The 17,001-nt window shown below is 42.8% G+C and overlaps 3 protein-coding genes across 3 annotated transcripts; 1 reads left to right on the top strand and 2 right to left on the bottom strand.

Annotated features, from left to right (window-relative positions):
* Positions 1-1,690, top strand: amn (amnion associated transmembrane protein). The gene has a single exon (XM_061026452.1). It carries the CDS (start codon positions 34-36, stop codon positions 1,507-1,509), a length of 1,476 nt encoding a protein of 491 aa, XP_060882435.1. The 5' UTR covers positions 1-33; the 3' UTR covers positions 1,510-1,690.
* LOC132954024 (tripartite motif-containing protein 16-like) lies at positions 864-6,403 on the bottom strand. Its single transcript, XM_061026451.1, has 6 exons — positions 5,396-6,403; positions 5,143-5,238; positions 4,802-5,035; positions 4,455-4,626; positions 2,580-2,654; positions 864-2,485 (listed from the first exon to the last, which is right to left on the bottom strand). Exons 1-6 carry the CDS (start codon positions 5,807-5,809, stop codon positions 1,950-1,952), a joined length of 1,527 nt encoding a protein of 508 aa, XP_060882434.1. The 5' UTR covers positions 5,810-6,403; the 3' UTR covers positions 864-1,949.
* Positions 6,404-7,967: 1,564 nt separating this feature from the next.
* ush1ga (Usher syndrome 1Ga (autosomal recessive)) lies at positions 7,968-15,553 on the bottom strand. Its single transcript, XM_061027129.1, has 4 exons — positions 15,214-15,553; positions 10,860-11,313; positions 8,961-9,757; positions 7,968-8,856 (listed from the first exon to the last, which is right to left on the bottom strand). Exons 1-4 carry the CDS (start codon positions 15,375-15,377, stop codon positions 8,853-8,855), a joined length of 1,419 nt encoding a protein of 472 aa, XP_060883112.1. The 5' UTR covers positions 15,378-15,553; the 3' UTR covers positions 7,968-8,852.
* Positions 15,554-17,001: the final 1,448 nt, after the last annotated feature.

The raw sequence follows: 17,001 nt of genomic DNA, 5'->3' as shown, positions 1-17,001 counted from the left end.
AAGGTCACCAAATTCTCTCCCAGTCCGTCAGAAATGTTCAAGATGCTGACAACATCGCACCTGCTCCTTCTCTTCTGTCTCGTCGGGGCAGGGAGTGCCCTGTACAAACAGTGGATTCCAGATACCAACTATGAGAATAAGACCAACTGGGACAAAGATGCTGTCCCATGTGGCAGTGACACAGTTCAGTTTCCAGCTCAGAGAAAAGTGTCTGTGTTTGTGGAGACGACACATGCTGTGCGGGAGATGAGGCTCCCATTGGATGGGGAGTTCATCCTGAATTCTGGAGCTGGATTTTTTGTTGTTAGCGGAGAAGAGCCAGGCTGTGGGGCGGGTGTCACGATGAAGTTCAAAGATTCAGAGGGTCTACAGTGGTTCAACCCAGCTCTGTGGCAGGCGGCGGCAACTCTGGACGACCTGCAGCAAGGAAACGTCTTGTTCTCAGTCCACGAGGAGAGCGTCCCATGCGAGTATGATGATGTGGTTTTCAAAGACTACTCCTCTTTCAGGGTAGACACCAGCTCTAGTCAGTCAAGCATTCCTGTCAAATCTGTTTTCGTGCTTGGGATGATCTTTGAAATGGGTTCAGAGTTCTCCCAATATCTGGGCACGCGCTCCGGGAGGCTGCAGTTTCACGGATCTTCTGCTGTTACTGTTGGAAAACCAGCTTGTGGGGATCCTTCCGGCTGTGACTGTGGAAATTCTGTAAACCATAAGCGGATCTGTGGCACTGTCACATGTGACTCTTTGAGTTGTAAGACGCCTCTTTCCCCTGTCGGACACTGCTGTAAAGTTTGTGGTGCTATTGTCACAATCAAGTTCTCCGCTGATTTCGACCTGCAGACCTACAGGCAACGGATCCATCACCTTTTTCTTATGCTGCCAAAATACAAATCCATCCAGCTGGGCATGTCTAAAGTCGCCAAACCACAGCGACTGATGGGGATTGTCCCTTTTGGTACCACCCCTGAGATCCAGGTAGTTATCCTGGATGGAGAGAAAGGAACACAGGCAGAAAATTTGGCCTGGGACATAGTGAAAGATGCTCGTTCTCATGGCTCTAACTTGGGAATCACTGAGGCTGAATTTCAAGCCTCCTCTGGGGGCAGCAGTGATCAGTCTGGAAGCAATGCTGGGGTTATTGTTGGAGCTGTGATTGGAGTTTTAATTTTGATCACCCTGGTTGGTACATTGGTAGTCCTTGTTCGTAAAGGTTTTGTTCAAATGCCATCAATGCCTTCGATGCCTTCGATGCCTTCAATGCCTTCGATGCCTTCACTGCCTTCACTGCCATCTCTGAGCAGATTTAAAAGACACAGTGACATTGGGGACCTTGGCGGGACTCTTGACCATGGCTATGACAATCCCATGTTTGACAGGCCTAACATGATGCCTGATATCCCTGCTCTGTATGGTAATGAAACCAATTCTTCAATCTCGATGACCCAGACAGGTGTGCACTTTGTGAATCCAGTTTATGATGATAATGAAACTGATTTTAATGCCTGAAATGAATGTGATTTTAATGTTTTTTTGTTTTTTTTAAATGATTCCTAAAATTTCAACTCAAAGATTCTATGGACCCTGTAAAACAACAAGCCCTCCTCCTGTAGTTATATAATAGTTCAGCAATGCAAATAAACCTTTACAACCCAATGGACTTTAGACAAATAAAAGTATTACCAGCTGACATTTGTGTACCTTTTTCCTCATTCACATCCCATTCAAGAGCTATAAAGTTGCAATAAAGCTGCAGTAAACACCTGCAGCTACACATGGTTTATACTGCAGTTACCACTCGATGGTAGTACATTTAACATGCATGTTAAAAAAATTCTGCATATGTGCCTTCACTTTTCTACCTTATTATTTAACCATAACCATTTTTTCAAGATCACCAGAGAGAACAGATTGTATTACGGATATGTAAGAAAAATGTAACAAAAGTATCATTTTGCATCAAGCAGAGAAACCACGTTGTCTTTTTTTGACAGCCAGGTGATGACATATAAAGGCTCGATGAAGTTAGCCACGCACTTGTGGAGAAGCCTCATAGGACCAGTGACATCATAGAAAGACACGGTGCCTTTGGGAAAATCAATGTATACCCCAACTTTGGTGATATTAGAGACTTCCAAGCCAGTCTCCACGCCATCATGCCAGGCGAAGAAACCTCTGCTGTTCCTTCCAACACACCAGGAAAAGTAATTCCCAGTGATGCAGCTCGTGCTTTGCTCTCCCTTACGATCGATGCTCTTGTACGTGACCCCTAGGTGTGCGCCTTCCCCGCTCAGCTCTGCTTCGATGTAGTGCCTCCCCAGGTAAAGACTCTCCACAGTCATCGCCTGTCGCCAGTACTCGAAGCGAGAAGGGTGATCAGGGTAGCTGTGCTGCCAGGGGCTGGAGTTGGACAGCTTCCTGTTGTCTTCCTTTACACGAAGGAAGTTATGAGTGGTGTCTGGATCAAAGGTCAAACTCCTTGTGTCTAAAATGAAAAGGAAATATGATTTGTGGAAAATGTGGATGTTGTCGGATGAGCAGGTAGGTTTTTCCATAAAGAAAAAAACATTAGTACTAACATTTTAAAAAGTCATCACGTGTCTCAGGATCGGGCAGGGATGAAGCTGGAGGTTCTGGCATCTGGGATTTAGCACCTAGTTCATAATTTTGGAGAGAGAATAGTTCATATTTCTGTTAGACATTAGGGTTTCCACATTGTACTGAAAATAATGGAGAAGGGCAAATAGATTGAATTTTTTTAAAAAGTCTCTGCCAACAGCTCTGATTGGCTCCACAAAGGGACCGAGGTGCCGACATGTTCTTAATGGCCATGCTGAAATAAACAAGATTTAATGACAACTTATGGAACTTGTTCCAAAAGGAATTGACTTGAGTCCAGTTGCCTTTGGATGAAGCTTTGATTTACCATGACCTGGATGACTGAGAACCTACACAGACATCTCGGCCATATCAAAATCACAAATGTGAAACTTGTAGTGGTGCTAAAAGAAATGTAAGGGGAACATCAGAGTCAATAGAAAATCATGTATGGGAACAATCAATGTTCATAATGTTTTACCCATCAGTAAAAAGAAGGTTATTTTTTGGCACAGTGAAAATATTTTCAAGCCCCCCATCAAAGGCTGACCCAGGGGCGATTCTAGGGTCTGTTGGGGCCCTAGGCAAAGGTTCACTGGGGGCCCCTTTCAATTAATTTTCCTCTTTCTTTTTCCACCCCCAGATGGATAACTCCTCTTCATTGTCCTTCATTGACAAATTTTGGTTTTCACAGGAATCATGGTGTGACGCTTTGCAAGGCATCTGACAGCACTCCCCACTGTCGTTGCTAAATTTGCACAATTTGAGGCAATGCTTTGGTTTCAAAGTTTGTCAGCTGTTGAGGGCCCCCCCTACTGGCCTGGGGCCCCAAGCAGTTGCCTTCCTTGCCTGTTGACAAGCAGCGCCTCTGGGCTGACCATACATATCGTCTCATAAACATACTGTATATCGACATTCACTAAACACACTGTCAGTCATGCCCTTTGCTATTGAAATCCTATATTTTAAGTATTTATCTCAATCATTGCGAAAACTACAAAAACGCAAAAAATACAAGCGATACTGCGACATGAAACTTCACAATCATTAAGATGTAACAACAATTATAGCTATATTTTTTAAAACCTGACCATCTGCAGACGAACAGCTCCCTAAAAGTAAAAAAAAAATCATGAAAATCCTAAAATGTATACTTTCTATCCTGCAATAAATTCAATGACTACTGTGGATTTGTCTTGTGCTACATATCTTCTGAATTCTTGGGTGCAGCTGTGAGACTGCCACTCTTCATTGTCAATGTCCAACTTTATCTGTATTTTGTGTTGATTGAAGAAACTGCAGAAAAACCTATCACACCGGTACGATGTGGCAAAAAGGGAGGCTTGTGGCTCTATACATTACCCACTGTAGAGGTGAAGCCGAGGGTGAGATCTGACATATTTTCTTGTCTTTGTTTTTGTAGTTGTGACATCTGGTGTAGGTTCATTGTTAGCTTTACATTTACCTGCAGTCCTCTGAGAAGATGTGACTTACTTTGTTGGCAGTGCAAAATAGTGTGCATTGTTTTTATTTTATAGCCTTGCCGCATTCCTCCGTCATAACCTTGGACCCCCTTTGGAGGGTCGTTTTTTAAGAGTTGGTGTGAGTAAGATCAACAAACGTCATTACATTTTTTTCTTCTCCTGGGGCCCATGTCTGTACAGAATTTTAAGGCTATCCATTGTATAGTTTTTACATTTTCTTTCCTGAAGTGTGAATCATCTGATCAGTCCATATCTACCAGTCTGTCAGATTAGTAGATATGGACTAAAAGATCAAATGTCACTGAAGGAAGGAAAATTCTACACGAGCAGGAAGGTGTCGGATAAGGTTAACACGATTAAATTTACACTTACAACTTTTCCACACCAGGTTCAGTTTTTCCTTGTAGGACGACAGAATCAGGTCACAGAACTCCTGTGTTACATCAGTCACTACTTGAGTATAAGTGGTCAAATGGTCCATGCGGTTGATGTATGTCGTTGGAAGACATACATCTGCCTCTCCTTTCTTCCACTCCGAGTACTCCTAGAACAAGCAGATCACAAACAAAACATGCAACTCTTCTTCTCTGATCCATGCATTTCTCTTCCTGTGGTGTCCTGAATACCTTAACTCTTGCTTTGTGTACATCATCAACAGACATGGCGTCCAAAAATAAACCGTCTCAGAAGAGAACATCTTGTGCTAATCTCAGTATTACCTGCAGGAAGTCAACATCAGACTTGCACTTGGACAGTTTGTTCATTTGAGCAACAGTTTTCATCAGCTCTGTTCTCCTCTGCTCCAGATGTGCCTGGATGCCCTCCGCCTGCTTGAGTGCCTTTCTCTTCTCTCCGTCCAGCACCTCCACCGCCCCCTTTCTGGCCTCATCCACGGTCGTCTGCAGCTTTTTGAACTGCTCCTCAACAGTAACACAAACCTCCTGCACTGAAGACTGATGGGCCAAACAGGACAGAGAAAAACGAGGACAAACACAATTAAAGGAGGCAGTTGTTGCTTTAATAAATGCACCATACTTTGCATCAACATAGTGGCACATACTTTGATCAGGTCGTTGTTGCTTTGCAGCTTTTCAATGGCTTTCTCAGCTGCTTCAGCACCCTGAGTGATCTGTTCTTGCTTCTTCTGCAGCTCCGCCTGCAAAACAATCAACACAAACACACTGCAAACGATGCTGTGTCAAACTTGCAAAGATGCAAAAACCATCAGGGACATTTCCTACATGCATATTTTGAGTTGTGAAAATGGAAAAATATGACACAGTTAAAGCAGTAAAATAAAGTAACTAAAAGACCTCAATCTGCGTGCGTGCCTCCCCTACAGATGCAGCCGTGTGACCCTGATGCTCCTGTGTCTCGCAATCTGGACACACACAGCAGCCGTCCGTCAGACAAAAGCGCTCGACCGGAAGATGATGAACCTCGCATGTCCTGCAGTCGATGTCGTGGAGGGGGTCAACCAGACGATGGTTTTGAAATTTGGCGTTCTCCAGATGTGGCCTCAGGTGTGCCTCGCAGTAAGACACCAGACATGTCAGGCAGGATTTGAAGGCCTTGCTGGGGCTGTCCATGCAGGAGTCACACAGCACATCTTGGGGTTGCAGGGTCTCAGACACTTCGATGGTAGGATCCCTCGGTTCCTTCTCTACATCTGCACTGTGCTGACCCTCCTTCAAAGTCTCCTCATTAGTACTGCTGAGAGTCGCCATGTCTGAGAGTGTCCACCTTCTTGTGCCTTCTACACATGAGACGGTGGAAATTCTTGACTGTAACAAAGCCTGCTCCTCTCTTACCGCTGCCTTTTCCTGCTTTTTCTGTGATCCTTTGGGAGCATAAGGAAAGAATTAAAAAAGCCACGCCCAAGGTATTTTGTACTCAGCCAGCTAGAGCATTCTCCTTTTTCACCACACCCCTGTTCAGCCCTTCTCTTGTTTGCCTTCTCTGTGCTGGGCCTCGGAGGGCTTCACACGCAGCAGATCACACGGAAGTGAGGAGGAAATGACGAGTGTAACATGAACAAGGCAAAGAACATCCCCATTTCCAATCCGTCTTATAAATGGCCGGCCTTGTTTACTGATTTGATAGTCTCAGGGAAAAGTCTGGCTAAGAGGTTTATTTTAACAATAAAAGTTGTTTTTTTTCCACCACTAAGGCCAATGCATGACTACAAACATTACAGAGGCTGTACTGTGTCATCATGAGAGCATGCGGACACTTTAGTGGAGCCACAGGAACTTCGTGGGAGAGTCAGTAAGCGCTTCCTTCTGATAACAATGTTGCATAAGACAGCAGCATTTATCTGAAACACAACTTCCTGACTTCATGCCAGGCAGTGCAGAGGAAGGAGTGACGCTCGTCTTTTGTGTGCAAGCAACATGCGAGGATTATCGTAATGCCAAAACAAGTATTTTCCATTGTGCGTTTGTCTCTCTAACAGACAGATGCACACGCATCAAAGTATTAGCAGAGGGAACAGATGATGTCTGTGTAAACAAGAAATCAGAGTTTCATTGACCTGTAAAATCCACTTATAAATACTATACAAATAGTAACACTCAACCTCAGTAGGATCTCATGCACCAAGCATTCATTTACTTTACAATGAGGCTAAATTTCCCCAGTGGAATCCAAACTATCACATTTTGTATTTAATTTCATATAAAATAGTTCAGTCCCAACTGTTCTGAAGCATGGCTGTGATTTTAGTGGAAATTAATGAATCCCCTTTTATTTTAATTTAACAAAAAAAAAATCTACAAGGCCATAATTTCATTTAAATATTTTATTGTAGAATATCAAAATCTTCCATGAAAGATAATTACATTAAAATGAATGTGTGCATTTAACTTGTCAGTAAGTGGTTATTCTTATAATACCAGAAATATGATGAAGCCATGAATTAAATGGTAGTTATGGGATTTCTTCTTAAAGGGCACAACTTAAATCTCAGGCTGTGTCACTTAAAGGCTTTATATGCGATTTCTTGATCCAGCAGATGTCGCCCTTGAGTACCAGCATGAAACCAAAACAACTTGCGCTGCATTGTTGTGTTAGCATGCTAATGCTAGAGATCTTTATTATGCTCGTATCTTCACACTGCATGTAAATTTACCTGAAATGAGCGTGATCTAGAAACACAGTTAAGCAGTGAGTACAGTATGTTATTCTTCTTTTCTCTAGTCCCTCAATTAAACAACTTTTATACGTGAGGGGAGGAGTCAGCCGGCCGTCCCGACGATGTAAACAAAGTGAAGATAGGACTCTGAAAACTCTGAAAACATCACAGACAGTGGGACTCGGGTGTTACACCCATTGTAGACAGTCATGACTCACAGAGTTATTTTCAGAGGATATACTTGATTTCTATTACATTTAAGTGTGAAAAATCACATAAAAAATATATAAAAAAAGTAAATCTTAGTCTTAAATCTTAAATGAAGTTTTTCCGGTTAGATAGGAGATTGTGGTTAAGGACATGCATGGTTGAAATCCAAGGTGGCGGAAGAAGCAAAGAGTCCAAAACTCTAATGACATTTTTTTGTTGCCTGTTATGTCATTCATGCATGCGACTGGACATATTGACAGCATCAGTGAACCAGTGGAAAATAACAAACTGGCGAGCAGGAAAGAGTGAGAAGCAGCTTCATTACATGCATGGTGAACACACGTTCACATGCCAGTCGCGTTATATAACTGTCACCCCCTCCCATTTGCTTACTGTGAATTTTCTAAAAATGTTCCCTGTTGTGTATACAGATGCAGCTAATTCCCAAAATTGGGGAGTTTTGTGCATGTGTGAAAACACCATTAGCGATTCTACCAATGAAATATGACAAGTGTGATGAGTCAGGTCAGTAATTAACAACATTGAAAACATTAGTATCTTTATTTAATCCAGCTAAAATGTGGACACAATTAGATATCTCTGTGCAAAACTACTCAAGATACAAGGAAACACATCGTCAAGATTGCCGTAAGTGATATACAAAGAGTTACACACTTCCTGGTGTATGGACTGAACTTGCAACATAACACATTTATATGAACAATGTTACACTGTGTGCTATGAAATATAAAGATAGTTTACAACTCTACAGCAATCTTAAGGAACAGTTGGCCCACATTACCAGCGAGCGACACTTGGACTATGTAAACATGTAGACATAAAATATGAGCAGGGAAACATTTCAGTGGCTCCGGGTGAAAATGTTACTAAAATGCTGTAATTCAAATAGTTAGTAATACAGCTCTGATAAGGTGGATGTCAAAGATTTGTGAGTTTAATTCAACTTTAAGCAGATGCACAGGCACATGCAATACAGGCACATGTAGTGTTAGGAGTTACCCCACAGGGGCAAACACATTTCAGGGGACACAGACCCTACACTCAAGTCTCTGTTGACTATGCCACATGGCATAATACTGACGCAGCACTGATTGTCTTTCAGTTTGTTTAACCATGCAGTGCAGGGGAGTCCAACCAACCGGCATACAGAGATGTTTTCAGTGATCCTCCCGAGGCTTACAATACACTGTAACAGAATCCTGTTAAGAATTCATGTCACACTCGTCTCTTCTTGCTCGACATATTCATCTTGACAGTGTCCTTTCTGCTTTGTTACCGCTGAGGTACCAGGAGAGGTAAATCATCCCGTCCTCTCGGCCCATACGTGACATTCACTCCACAATGATGCACTGACCTTAAAGGCTGGCTGAGCACACAGCAGGAGCTCTGTCCTCAACAACTTTTTATTATCTGCACGTCAGAATGGAGACAAGAGAGGAAACTGTTTGTAGCTGGAGTACAGAACATAACATGAAAAAAAACAAAAACACGCTGAAATCTGTGTGAACACTTACAGTTCTGTGTCCTCGATACAGTCCGGCTCGTCTATGGTCTCCAGGCGTGTCTTACAGGCGTCTAAGATCTTTTTCCGCGGCCCTAAGGGGATGTGGATACTCTTAAGGTCGTGGTCCGAACACAGCAACAGTGCTTCAAGGTCAATCTTCTCCCTCCTGAAGATGGAGAAGAACTCGCTCATGCTCTGTGCGGCGAGGAAGACCTCCAAAGGGCTTGTGTCAGCTTCATCGTCGTCGTCCAGCCCTAGCTCGACGTCTTCCCAGGGCAGCTCCTCCACGTTCCTCTCCTGCAGGCTGTGTGCACTGCCGATGCTGTCTGCATCAAGACCTGGGTACTGCTGCAGCCGACTGCGCATTTGCACGTTGTTCCCCAGGCGGTCCATGCTGGCCTCCTCTCGACTGCCCAGGTCAAACATCCCCCCACTCACATAGTTCCTCCTGAAGACCATAGTGCCCAGGCCAGGCCGGTTGAACAGCGAGTCATGTCCTGAGTCAGTGCTGATCTCAGAGTAGTCCACGTCGGGCCCGTGAAGGTCCGGCTCGCTCATGGCACGTGATATGGCATCGTAATTGTCTCTTTGGAACATGTCGCGGACGTTGCGGCGGCCTCTGTCTTTGGGGTTGACATACGTCCCCTGTTTGACAAACATGACATCGTTCCCCAGCTGAAGTCCAGAGAGGGAGCGCACACTCTTCCTCCCGTCCTCGTATATCTTAAAAGTCCCGTCTCCCTGTTTCTTCTTCTCCAGCTTCTTCTGAATCTTCGTCTTCCCTCGGTTCGTGGCATGAAGAGTAGCCTAACAGGACAGGAATAACATGGCATGAGGCCAAAAATCACAGAATCAACAGATTAGATTTACACAACATTCCTTTTGATATCGTTCACAGGCCCACTGGTTTCTGCTTATGTTTGGTTTTGTGAACTCTCAGGAGGCGGGATATGATGTGGAAAGACACAGAAACACCAAGAAGCAACATTCTGTGTTGAAAAATGAAGCCAGTGTGGAAGTGCAAAATCTTGCAACCAAGGTCTGATTGAGGCTGAAGTCACATACACACCCATTCAAAAAAGACTGTTTTACAGCAGAAATTAACATGTTTACAGCCTGGTACAAAAAAACAATATTGGTCCGATTAGTTATTGTCATCAATGGCATACACTGTAGAGGGGGGATATTTTTTCTCCCAACACATCCCATTAATTTTGTGACCGATACGTGTTATCCATAGTTAGGCACATAGCTGACCTGATTGACAGGTGGGCACGATGTAACCGTTTGTCAGGAGGCTCAAAACCCGCCTCCGCTCCAGCTCTCAGCCTGTCGTTAGGCTGACTGAAAGTCAAGCTGAGACGGGATTTACAGCATGGAGGCGGCTGATGAGCCTCCGGAGCCCCCTGCAGTAACAGATGTGTGACGTCACTCAGGCTTTGTCCATTAAAATGTACAGTTTATGGGAAAAACTTCAAAAGAGGATGAAGCTACAGAGTCTGATGCTACAACAGTTTTTCATTTCTATCAGTGTGATTGGATGCATTTACAGCATCAACGAATGAGTGGTAAAGAACTGACTTGCAAGCAGAAATAAAGCAGCTTCACTAGAAGCACTATGATTGCACCGGTCGCTCACTGTATGTGATATAAACGTCATCACCCCTGCACGCTTGCTTGCAGAGACTTCTCCAGAATATTTCCAGCTGCGTTCTAAAATCAACTAATCTCGATTTTTATATACGTTAATCTAATGTGGGGGGCTAGCAGAAAAACTGACTTTGCCAAGAATGTGCTTCACTCATGCAGCTCACCCCTAAAAATGTCAGGATATTTTCAACTGTTTACTGTATGTGTGTAAACACCCAAACTATGCTTTCAATAATAGACGACTATACAAAATACTGACCTGAGAATATGGCACACTGACAGTGGCTGTGTTCAAGTTGCGCAGCTTGTGGCTTAGAGAGCTGCTGGTGTAACTAGAAAAGCTCATGGCGTCTGACGCAGAAGCCTCAGAGGTGTCCTTGTGAAACTTGCGCTCCATGCGCTTGTGGTGTTTCTTCTGCATCTTCACGCACTCTTTGATCCGCCGCTCGGCCTCGCGAAACGCCCGGTCCTTCAGCTTGCTGACCAGTTTGGTGTTGAGGCCCGTCTGCTTGACGGCGACGGAGTCCAGGTAGCGTACGCAATCCATGTGATTCTTGGTGGCAGCCATGTCCAACGGCGTGTGGTAGTCGTTGTCCAGGCACCATATGTTGGCACCGAAGGACACCAGGAAGAAAAGGCAGTTGTGGTGACCGTTGGCAGAAGCCAGGTGGAGTGGTGTGTTCCCCCATATGTCACATTTGTCAGGGTCTCCTCTGTGGGACATGAAAAACATGTAAGAAACAACCCAACTCTGATATTTACATTTCTTGTTTTGACTACTGCCATCATACAGGTCGCCTCCTTAGACACTTGTTGAGATGACTCACTCATGAGTAAGCATCTGATATTTTGATCATGTTTTTAGCACTGACCTGCCATGCGTGGGTATTTAATGAGGCCTCTATTTATAATTTATAGTTAAAACACCCCATTACCCTTACAGAAAACAAGCATATATCTGGTGTTAGCATCTAATCTGTTTTTAAATGCGGTTACCAAATGAGAATGTTCTTATAAAATGATCCACCAAATTATATTGACACTCATGCAGTTAGAGCACAACTAACGATAAAAGCAACATTTAGCCTCGGAGGGCGATCCTCGACCTCAATGTTACCTCTACCTGTGCTGCACTGTTGCTGTCTGTCTGTAATATGACCACAGGCTTGCCAGCACCAGTGCTTCACTACCTGTATCCAGTTTCAGGGGAGAGCCGACTAGGTTGTGCCCGACTCGAAAAAGCACAGTTGTGCTTGGCTGGTGATGTCATGCTTAATTCCTCAGGGCCAGACATACAGTACACTCTATCATCCAGCTGTTGATGGGGAGGACAGATGTCTTTGGAGCTTTATTTATTTTCTTTTCACCTCATATGTGGAAGCAAATTTGTTTTTTTTACTATTAAACTTTGGTTCCAACAATTTATTTCAATAAGAATCACTCTCATCATCTCTAACATTCACAAAAAAACTGAATTTATTCCAAACAAAGAAAGGGGCTTGATCTTGGTACACTTTTCAAAGTTTTAAAATGATACATTCTCTGATATTTGAATGATCAATCCACAAATGAAGCTGTAAAAAATACCTGCAGATCATTGGTCATATTTTTAACTTAAAGTTGCAGCAAGAAGAAGAAAGTAGCCACGACAGGTCGACATATTTACAGGGTGGAAAATACTCAAATACTGACAAGTCTCAGTCTCAGAAATGTCAATTAGATACTTCCATGTCTCTGACAATACTCAGAAAAGAGGAGGTCACTGTCTAAATTGCACAAACACATTGGAAACATTTCGGTACCAAAACATTGCATATGTTTTTGTGCAATGTAGACAGTGTGCAGGAGTCTGCTTGTAAGTTTTGGTAATCTAAAAATAAAGACATTATAATCGGGTGACTTCGACTACATTTGCTGCCGTGTATTGAAACAGGTGTCATTCATGTTTGACCTTTACCCGACTTGTATTGAAGTTTAAAATTCTGGTATTGTCACAACCCTAGTTGTCACTTTAACAAAATATTGGTTGCAATTTCAGCATTTAATTTATTTTCATTCTTTAGCTTTGTAGTTGACGTCGCAGCCCATGACTTCACATCATTCACTCAGCCGTCTTGTGTCTATTGCCCGTCTGAAAGTGTGGCCACGTACAGACTGCTGAATATTTGATACGATGGACATGAAGCTACTGTCAAACTGCGAATGTATTATTGATGGATTGCATTGTGAGGTTTTCACAGGGAATGCTGGGTCTGATCTGCCAAATCCAACCTTGGGCGGCAGTTTTAGCGAAGTCTCTTACTGATTTCGACCCCCCCGCTCTTTCAGTCTGTTCAGGTTCACGTCGATTCACATCGAGGGGTTTAGGAGTTCAGGTGTTCTTTGAGCTCAAATGGAGGGATTTGGCTCTTCGTTGGACACTTTATGACGACAATAAAACAAAGTTCAAACAAAGACATCATCCTATGCAGATATTAAATAATATAATGCTGTCAATTGGTGTCCTAAGATAAACAGCAATTAGATTTGTTCCATCTATATTTTGAGATGAAATATTTACAACCAGATGAACTCACATTACATAATAAGTAACAGATAGAGACGTGATAGCTTTATGTGTCGTAATTTACGTCTGTCCTAGTAAAAGGCTGACCGCAGCGGTGATAGGTCTGCCCACTTGTCCCTCCCCCTGTTCATTATCACATTATGGGCTGTTTGCTCCTTCACTTCCTATGACAGCTTGATGTTACTGCAGGCTGCCCTGTGCAATATACCTGCCAAACATAGCGCTGCGCGGCATCTTTCCCATGAAATCGTCGAGCGATATCTTATCTTAATTATAATGTCCTCTGCTCTCATGAGTTTGTGTGCCTACTGTGAAACATTATGGCAGCTATTAGTTTCAAATGTCAGCACCACCACCAGATGTCAATCAGGAGTTGATGTTTTCTGCTATTGCTAGGGGGAATACTTGCAACTGAGCCCTGTTTACATTTGCTTCGTGGGAAATAAGGAGTTTATCTCGTAGGACTGGAAGCCATCCCTGCTGTGTGTTTTAGCAAAACTTTAAAAATCAAACATCCTCAACTTTGGCCTGCAATTGGGCACACGGATGAATGATGCCGTGTCATTCTTTACAGTAAGTCTCTCACAAACTAAACTCGATTAAGCAGCTTCATAATGGGCCCATTTTTCTGCCTGACATGCAAACCAGGTCAGGCAGAGAAGATGAGGAATGGGCTGTTGTGCCCCCCCCCCCCTTATCCCAACTACCCCTGAGTAACAATCACACATTTGCTCTCTTTGCTGAAGTAAGCCAGCATTGACACCACGATGCAGACCGCTTTCACAATGTTCTTAACTGTAAAGTTGACTATCAAATATTTGTGATGTAACTGGCTGGTTGATTATGTAATAGTAGGCTGTGGAGCCTATTCGTCAAAACTATCAACACAGGGTAATGAAAGGTTCCATTTGACCATATAAACAATGATTTAGGAATGATTTATACTTCATGCCTTGAGAGTCTTTTTATGACCTAAGATAGACGCTTATCAGGACTGCAGAATCAAAACAAAAAACAAAAAAGTGTTATTTGATTACTTTTCCTCTTTTTGTTATTTGGTGATGATATGACAGGAGAAAAAGTAAAGACAATGAAAGAGAGGCACTAAGGCACACTACAGACAAACAGTCAACGGTTACATGATACACTGAGCAGTAGATCTAGGAAGGGAGATCCGCCCCAAAGGTTTTAGATTTTAATTATTTTTTTTATTTAATTGCCCTATCCCCCTTTTGTCCCCCCATTCCCCCCTTGATTACTCTCTTCTATCCCCTCGTAGAAGCTCTATTTCCATAGACTGGCCTCATACAATTCAGTCATTGTTGAACGGCATTTCAACAGTCAGCTTGTTTGAATAAGTCACATATCCCATGTTTGGTATTACCATAGTTGGGTTTTCTGAGAACAACTATAAAGCCACACAGTCATGAGAATGCTGGGTAAAAAATGTGTTTCATTCATTTAAAAGCTTACACTATGATTTTCACTCAGCAGTCTCCACCCGCCTCTGAAATGTAGAATATATCACGATAAACTAAACACTGTCAGTAACAAGGGGGATGAACTGTCTGCTTTTATATGGATTTCATTTGTGTGCAGCTATATTACATATTTTCAGCACATATTTGGAATTTCCCAACATGCAAGTCCAACCTTAATTAGCTACCAAACTAGTTGTGTTGTTAAAAGTGCTCTTCTTAACCTGGAGCAGGGTCTACTAGATAGGTAGGCTACTGCCTAATAATTAGACTAATGCACCTTGCAAAGACTGACCTACATTTTTATGGTGTAGGCTATTGTATCTTGGTCACAGTATGGTCAAACTGCAAAACGTTCTATGGAATTAGCCTGTTTAAAGATTGAGATATTCTTTTCACTTTTTTCATTATTTATAATTGTAGTATTGGTCAACGTGATGAGAGGAAAACAATGCAAAAAGGTCAAATAGTTCCCTTATGCTGTTTAGTCCACTACCTGAAGATGGACATGTAGCACACGCGCTTTTACGCACACGCCCTGCAAAGTCATGTACAATACTTCTACCCACCCCCTCGCCACGATCAGCCGCAGAGCCTCCAGGTTTCCATGATAAGCAGCCCATAACGTCGGTGTCATGCCATCCTCATCCGGCGCGTTCAGATCCTTCCGAGTCGCCTCCTTTAGCAGGTCCAGGTAGCCGTCCCGGGCCGCCTTGTGGTACCTGTCATTCATGATGCACAATTAATCCACCCTGCGCGACTCCATTCCGATTCATCAACGAAAACACCACCATCGTCATTGTCGATGCAGCGGGAGAAAGACCGGATGAAGAGACAATTTGTCCCGCTGTCTCCCCCCCCCCCCCTCAAACGGTCGCCCCTGAGAGGAGCAGCAGGCAGAGCGCGACCGTGGTATCCAGGGACGCCACGATGCGCACCCTGTGGGTAACAGTGCTCCCGGTGGCCGAGGCCGACTAAAGCAGATCCCCCGAAAATAGACAGTTAAAATCCACACTACACCTTATTGAAAACTGACCATTTAGCCCACTTGTTCCTATTCCTGCAAAAATAATGGGATTTCAGAATTTTTTGTGCACAATCAACGAGGCAGGGGATCCCTTATCCACTTTTAAAGGTGCATTATAATTTCATAAATACAACCAAAGATAATACAGTTAGTTCTGTAAAAAAGAAAGTCTTGTTGCTTTTGATATTAGTTATTGTACACTTAAATTTATGAGAAAACTGATACTTTGTAATTGTTTTCTGGCAGAATACTTACAGTAGCAAAACATTACTAAAACCTTAAATAACCCTTTTAAACTGATGCATCACTTGTAAATAAAGGTCAAAGAAATCATTGCTTACAACAAATATGTTGTACAAACAGGAAATGACTTGCAGACTTTGAGAATGTAAAAGTATTTCTCTGCAGATGTCACTTTGTGCCTGGCATACACTGGAAGAAAATAAGTCACCCTCACTGTTCCTTTCAATAAACCATTGTTCTCACTTAACTTCCCCTTACAGGGTTGAACAGAAACATTGTGTGACACAAAGATGGAGTGTTGCAATAAAAAAAAGTACCTCTGCTCTCAGCCACACCCTGATGAAAAGCATATAAATGAACCTAATTACTGATTTCAACTGAACATAGCTGTGATGACGACTCAAGACTTGAATTCTCCGACACACTACCCAATTGAAACTTCCATAACAATGGCCGGAATTAGTGGCCAGGTTATTCATGTAATGCACCCCGGGCGCTCTGCAGAGACAAGAAACAGAGGCACATCTCTTTATTGAGCCATGAAAAGCATTGAAGTTGTGAAAGTATTCCCTTGCAGCACTAAATCAAAGAAGGTCGAAGTAAGCATGCTACGCCTGTTTGGGGAATTTAGATCACATTTAGATTGTGAGGCTGCATTTGGTCAGCTGCAGCAGAAAGGGGGGGATCAAGTTGAAACAGACAATGAAAGCACAATTCATAAAGCCACTAAATAGTAAAAAAGATTAAATGCTTTAGTAATTCTTGCCATTTGCAATTTTCTTTCCCCCTGCTCTGATTTGTTTGTGTGCATGTTGTACACGTTTTATTCTCTGACTGAAGGGAATTAAAAATATATAATGTAATATCAAAAGTTTTGCTGCTAATCCAAAATGGAACCGGTTTCTTCTATTTAGTAAGTGAGACGAAAACATTTCTTTCCTGGAAACACCTTTTGAACTTTGCATGAATATTTTGTGCAAAACATGCTGTGTTTGGTAATAATATGGTGTTGTTCATGACAGATTTATTGACATTTATGACTCTGTAGTCAACCCACCGTCTTTCTGATGGCTTATAAAAGCCTCGA

The sequence above is a fragment of the Labrus mixtus genome, chromosome 20 (genome assembly GCF_963584025.1).
Source record: "Labrus mixtus chromosome 20, fLabMix1.1, whole genome shotgun sequence".
NCBI lineage: Eukaryota > Metazoa > Chordata > Actinopteri > Labriformes > Labridae > Labrus > Labrus mixtus.
Note: the sequence above shows the minus strand (reverse complement) of the source record. Positions and strands in the feature narration are given on the sequence as shown.

Bases quoted from the DNA above. Each gene is read 5' to 3' on its own strand.
- amn (XM_061026452.1), top strand. From the start codon at position 34: ATGTTCAAGATGCTGACAACATCGCACCTGCTCCTTCTCTTCTGTCTC.
- LOC132954024 (XM_061026451.1), bottom strand. From the start codon at position 5,809: ATGGCGACTCTCAGCAGTACTAATGAGGAGACTTTGAAGGAGGGTCAG. The intron at 5,239-5,395 runs GTCTTTTAGTTA...ATTGTTTTGCAG, and splicing joins AGGCACGCACGCAGATTGAG to GCGGAGCTGCAGAAGAAGCA. The intron at 5,036-5,142 runs GTATGTGCCACT...TTGGCCCATCAG, and splicing joins GCAACAACGACCTGATCAAA to TCTTCAGTGCAGGAGGTTTG.
- ush1ga (XM_061027129.1), bottom strand. From the start codon at position 15,377: ATGAATGACAGGTACCACAAGGCGGCCCGGGACGGCTACCTGGACCTG. The intron at 11,314-15,213 runs GTGGGTAGAAGT...CATGTCCCACAG, and splicing joins CGGCTGATCGTGGCGAGGGG to AGGAGACCCTGACAAATGTG. The intron at 9,758-10,859 runs GTCAGTATTTTG...CTGTCCTGTTAG, and splicing joins TCAGTGTGCCATATTCTCAG to GCTACTCTTCATGCCACGAA.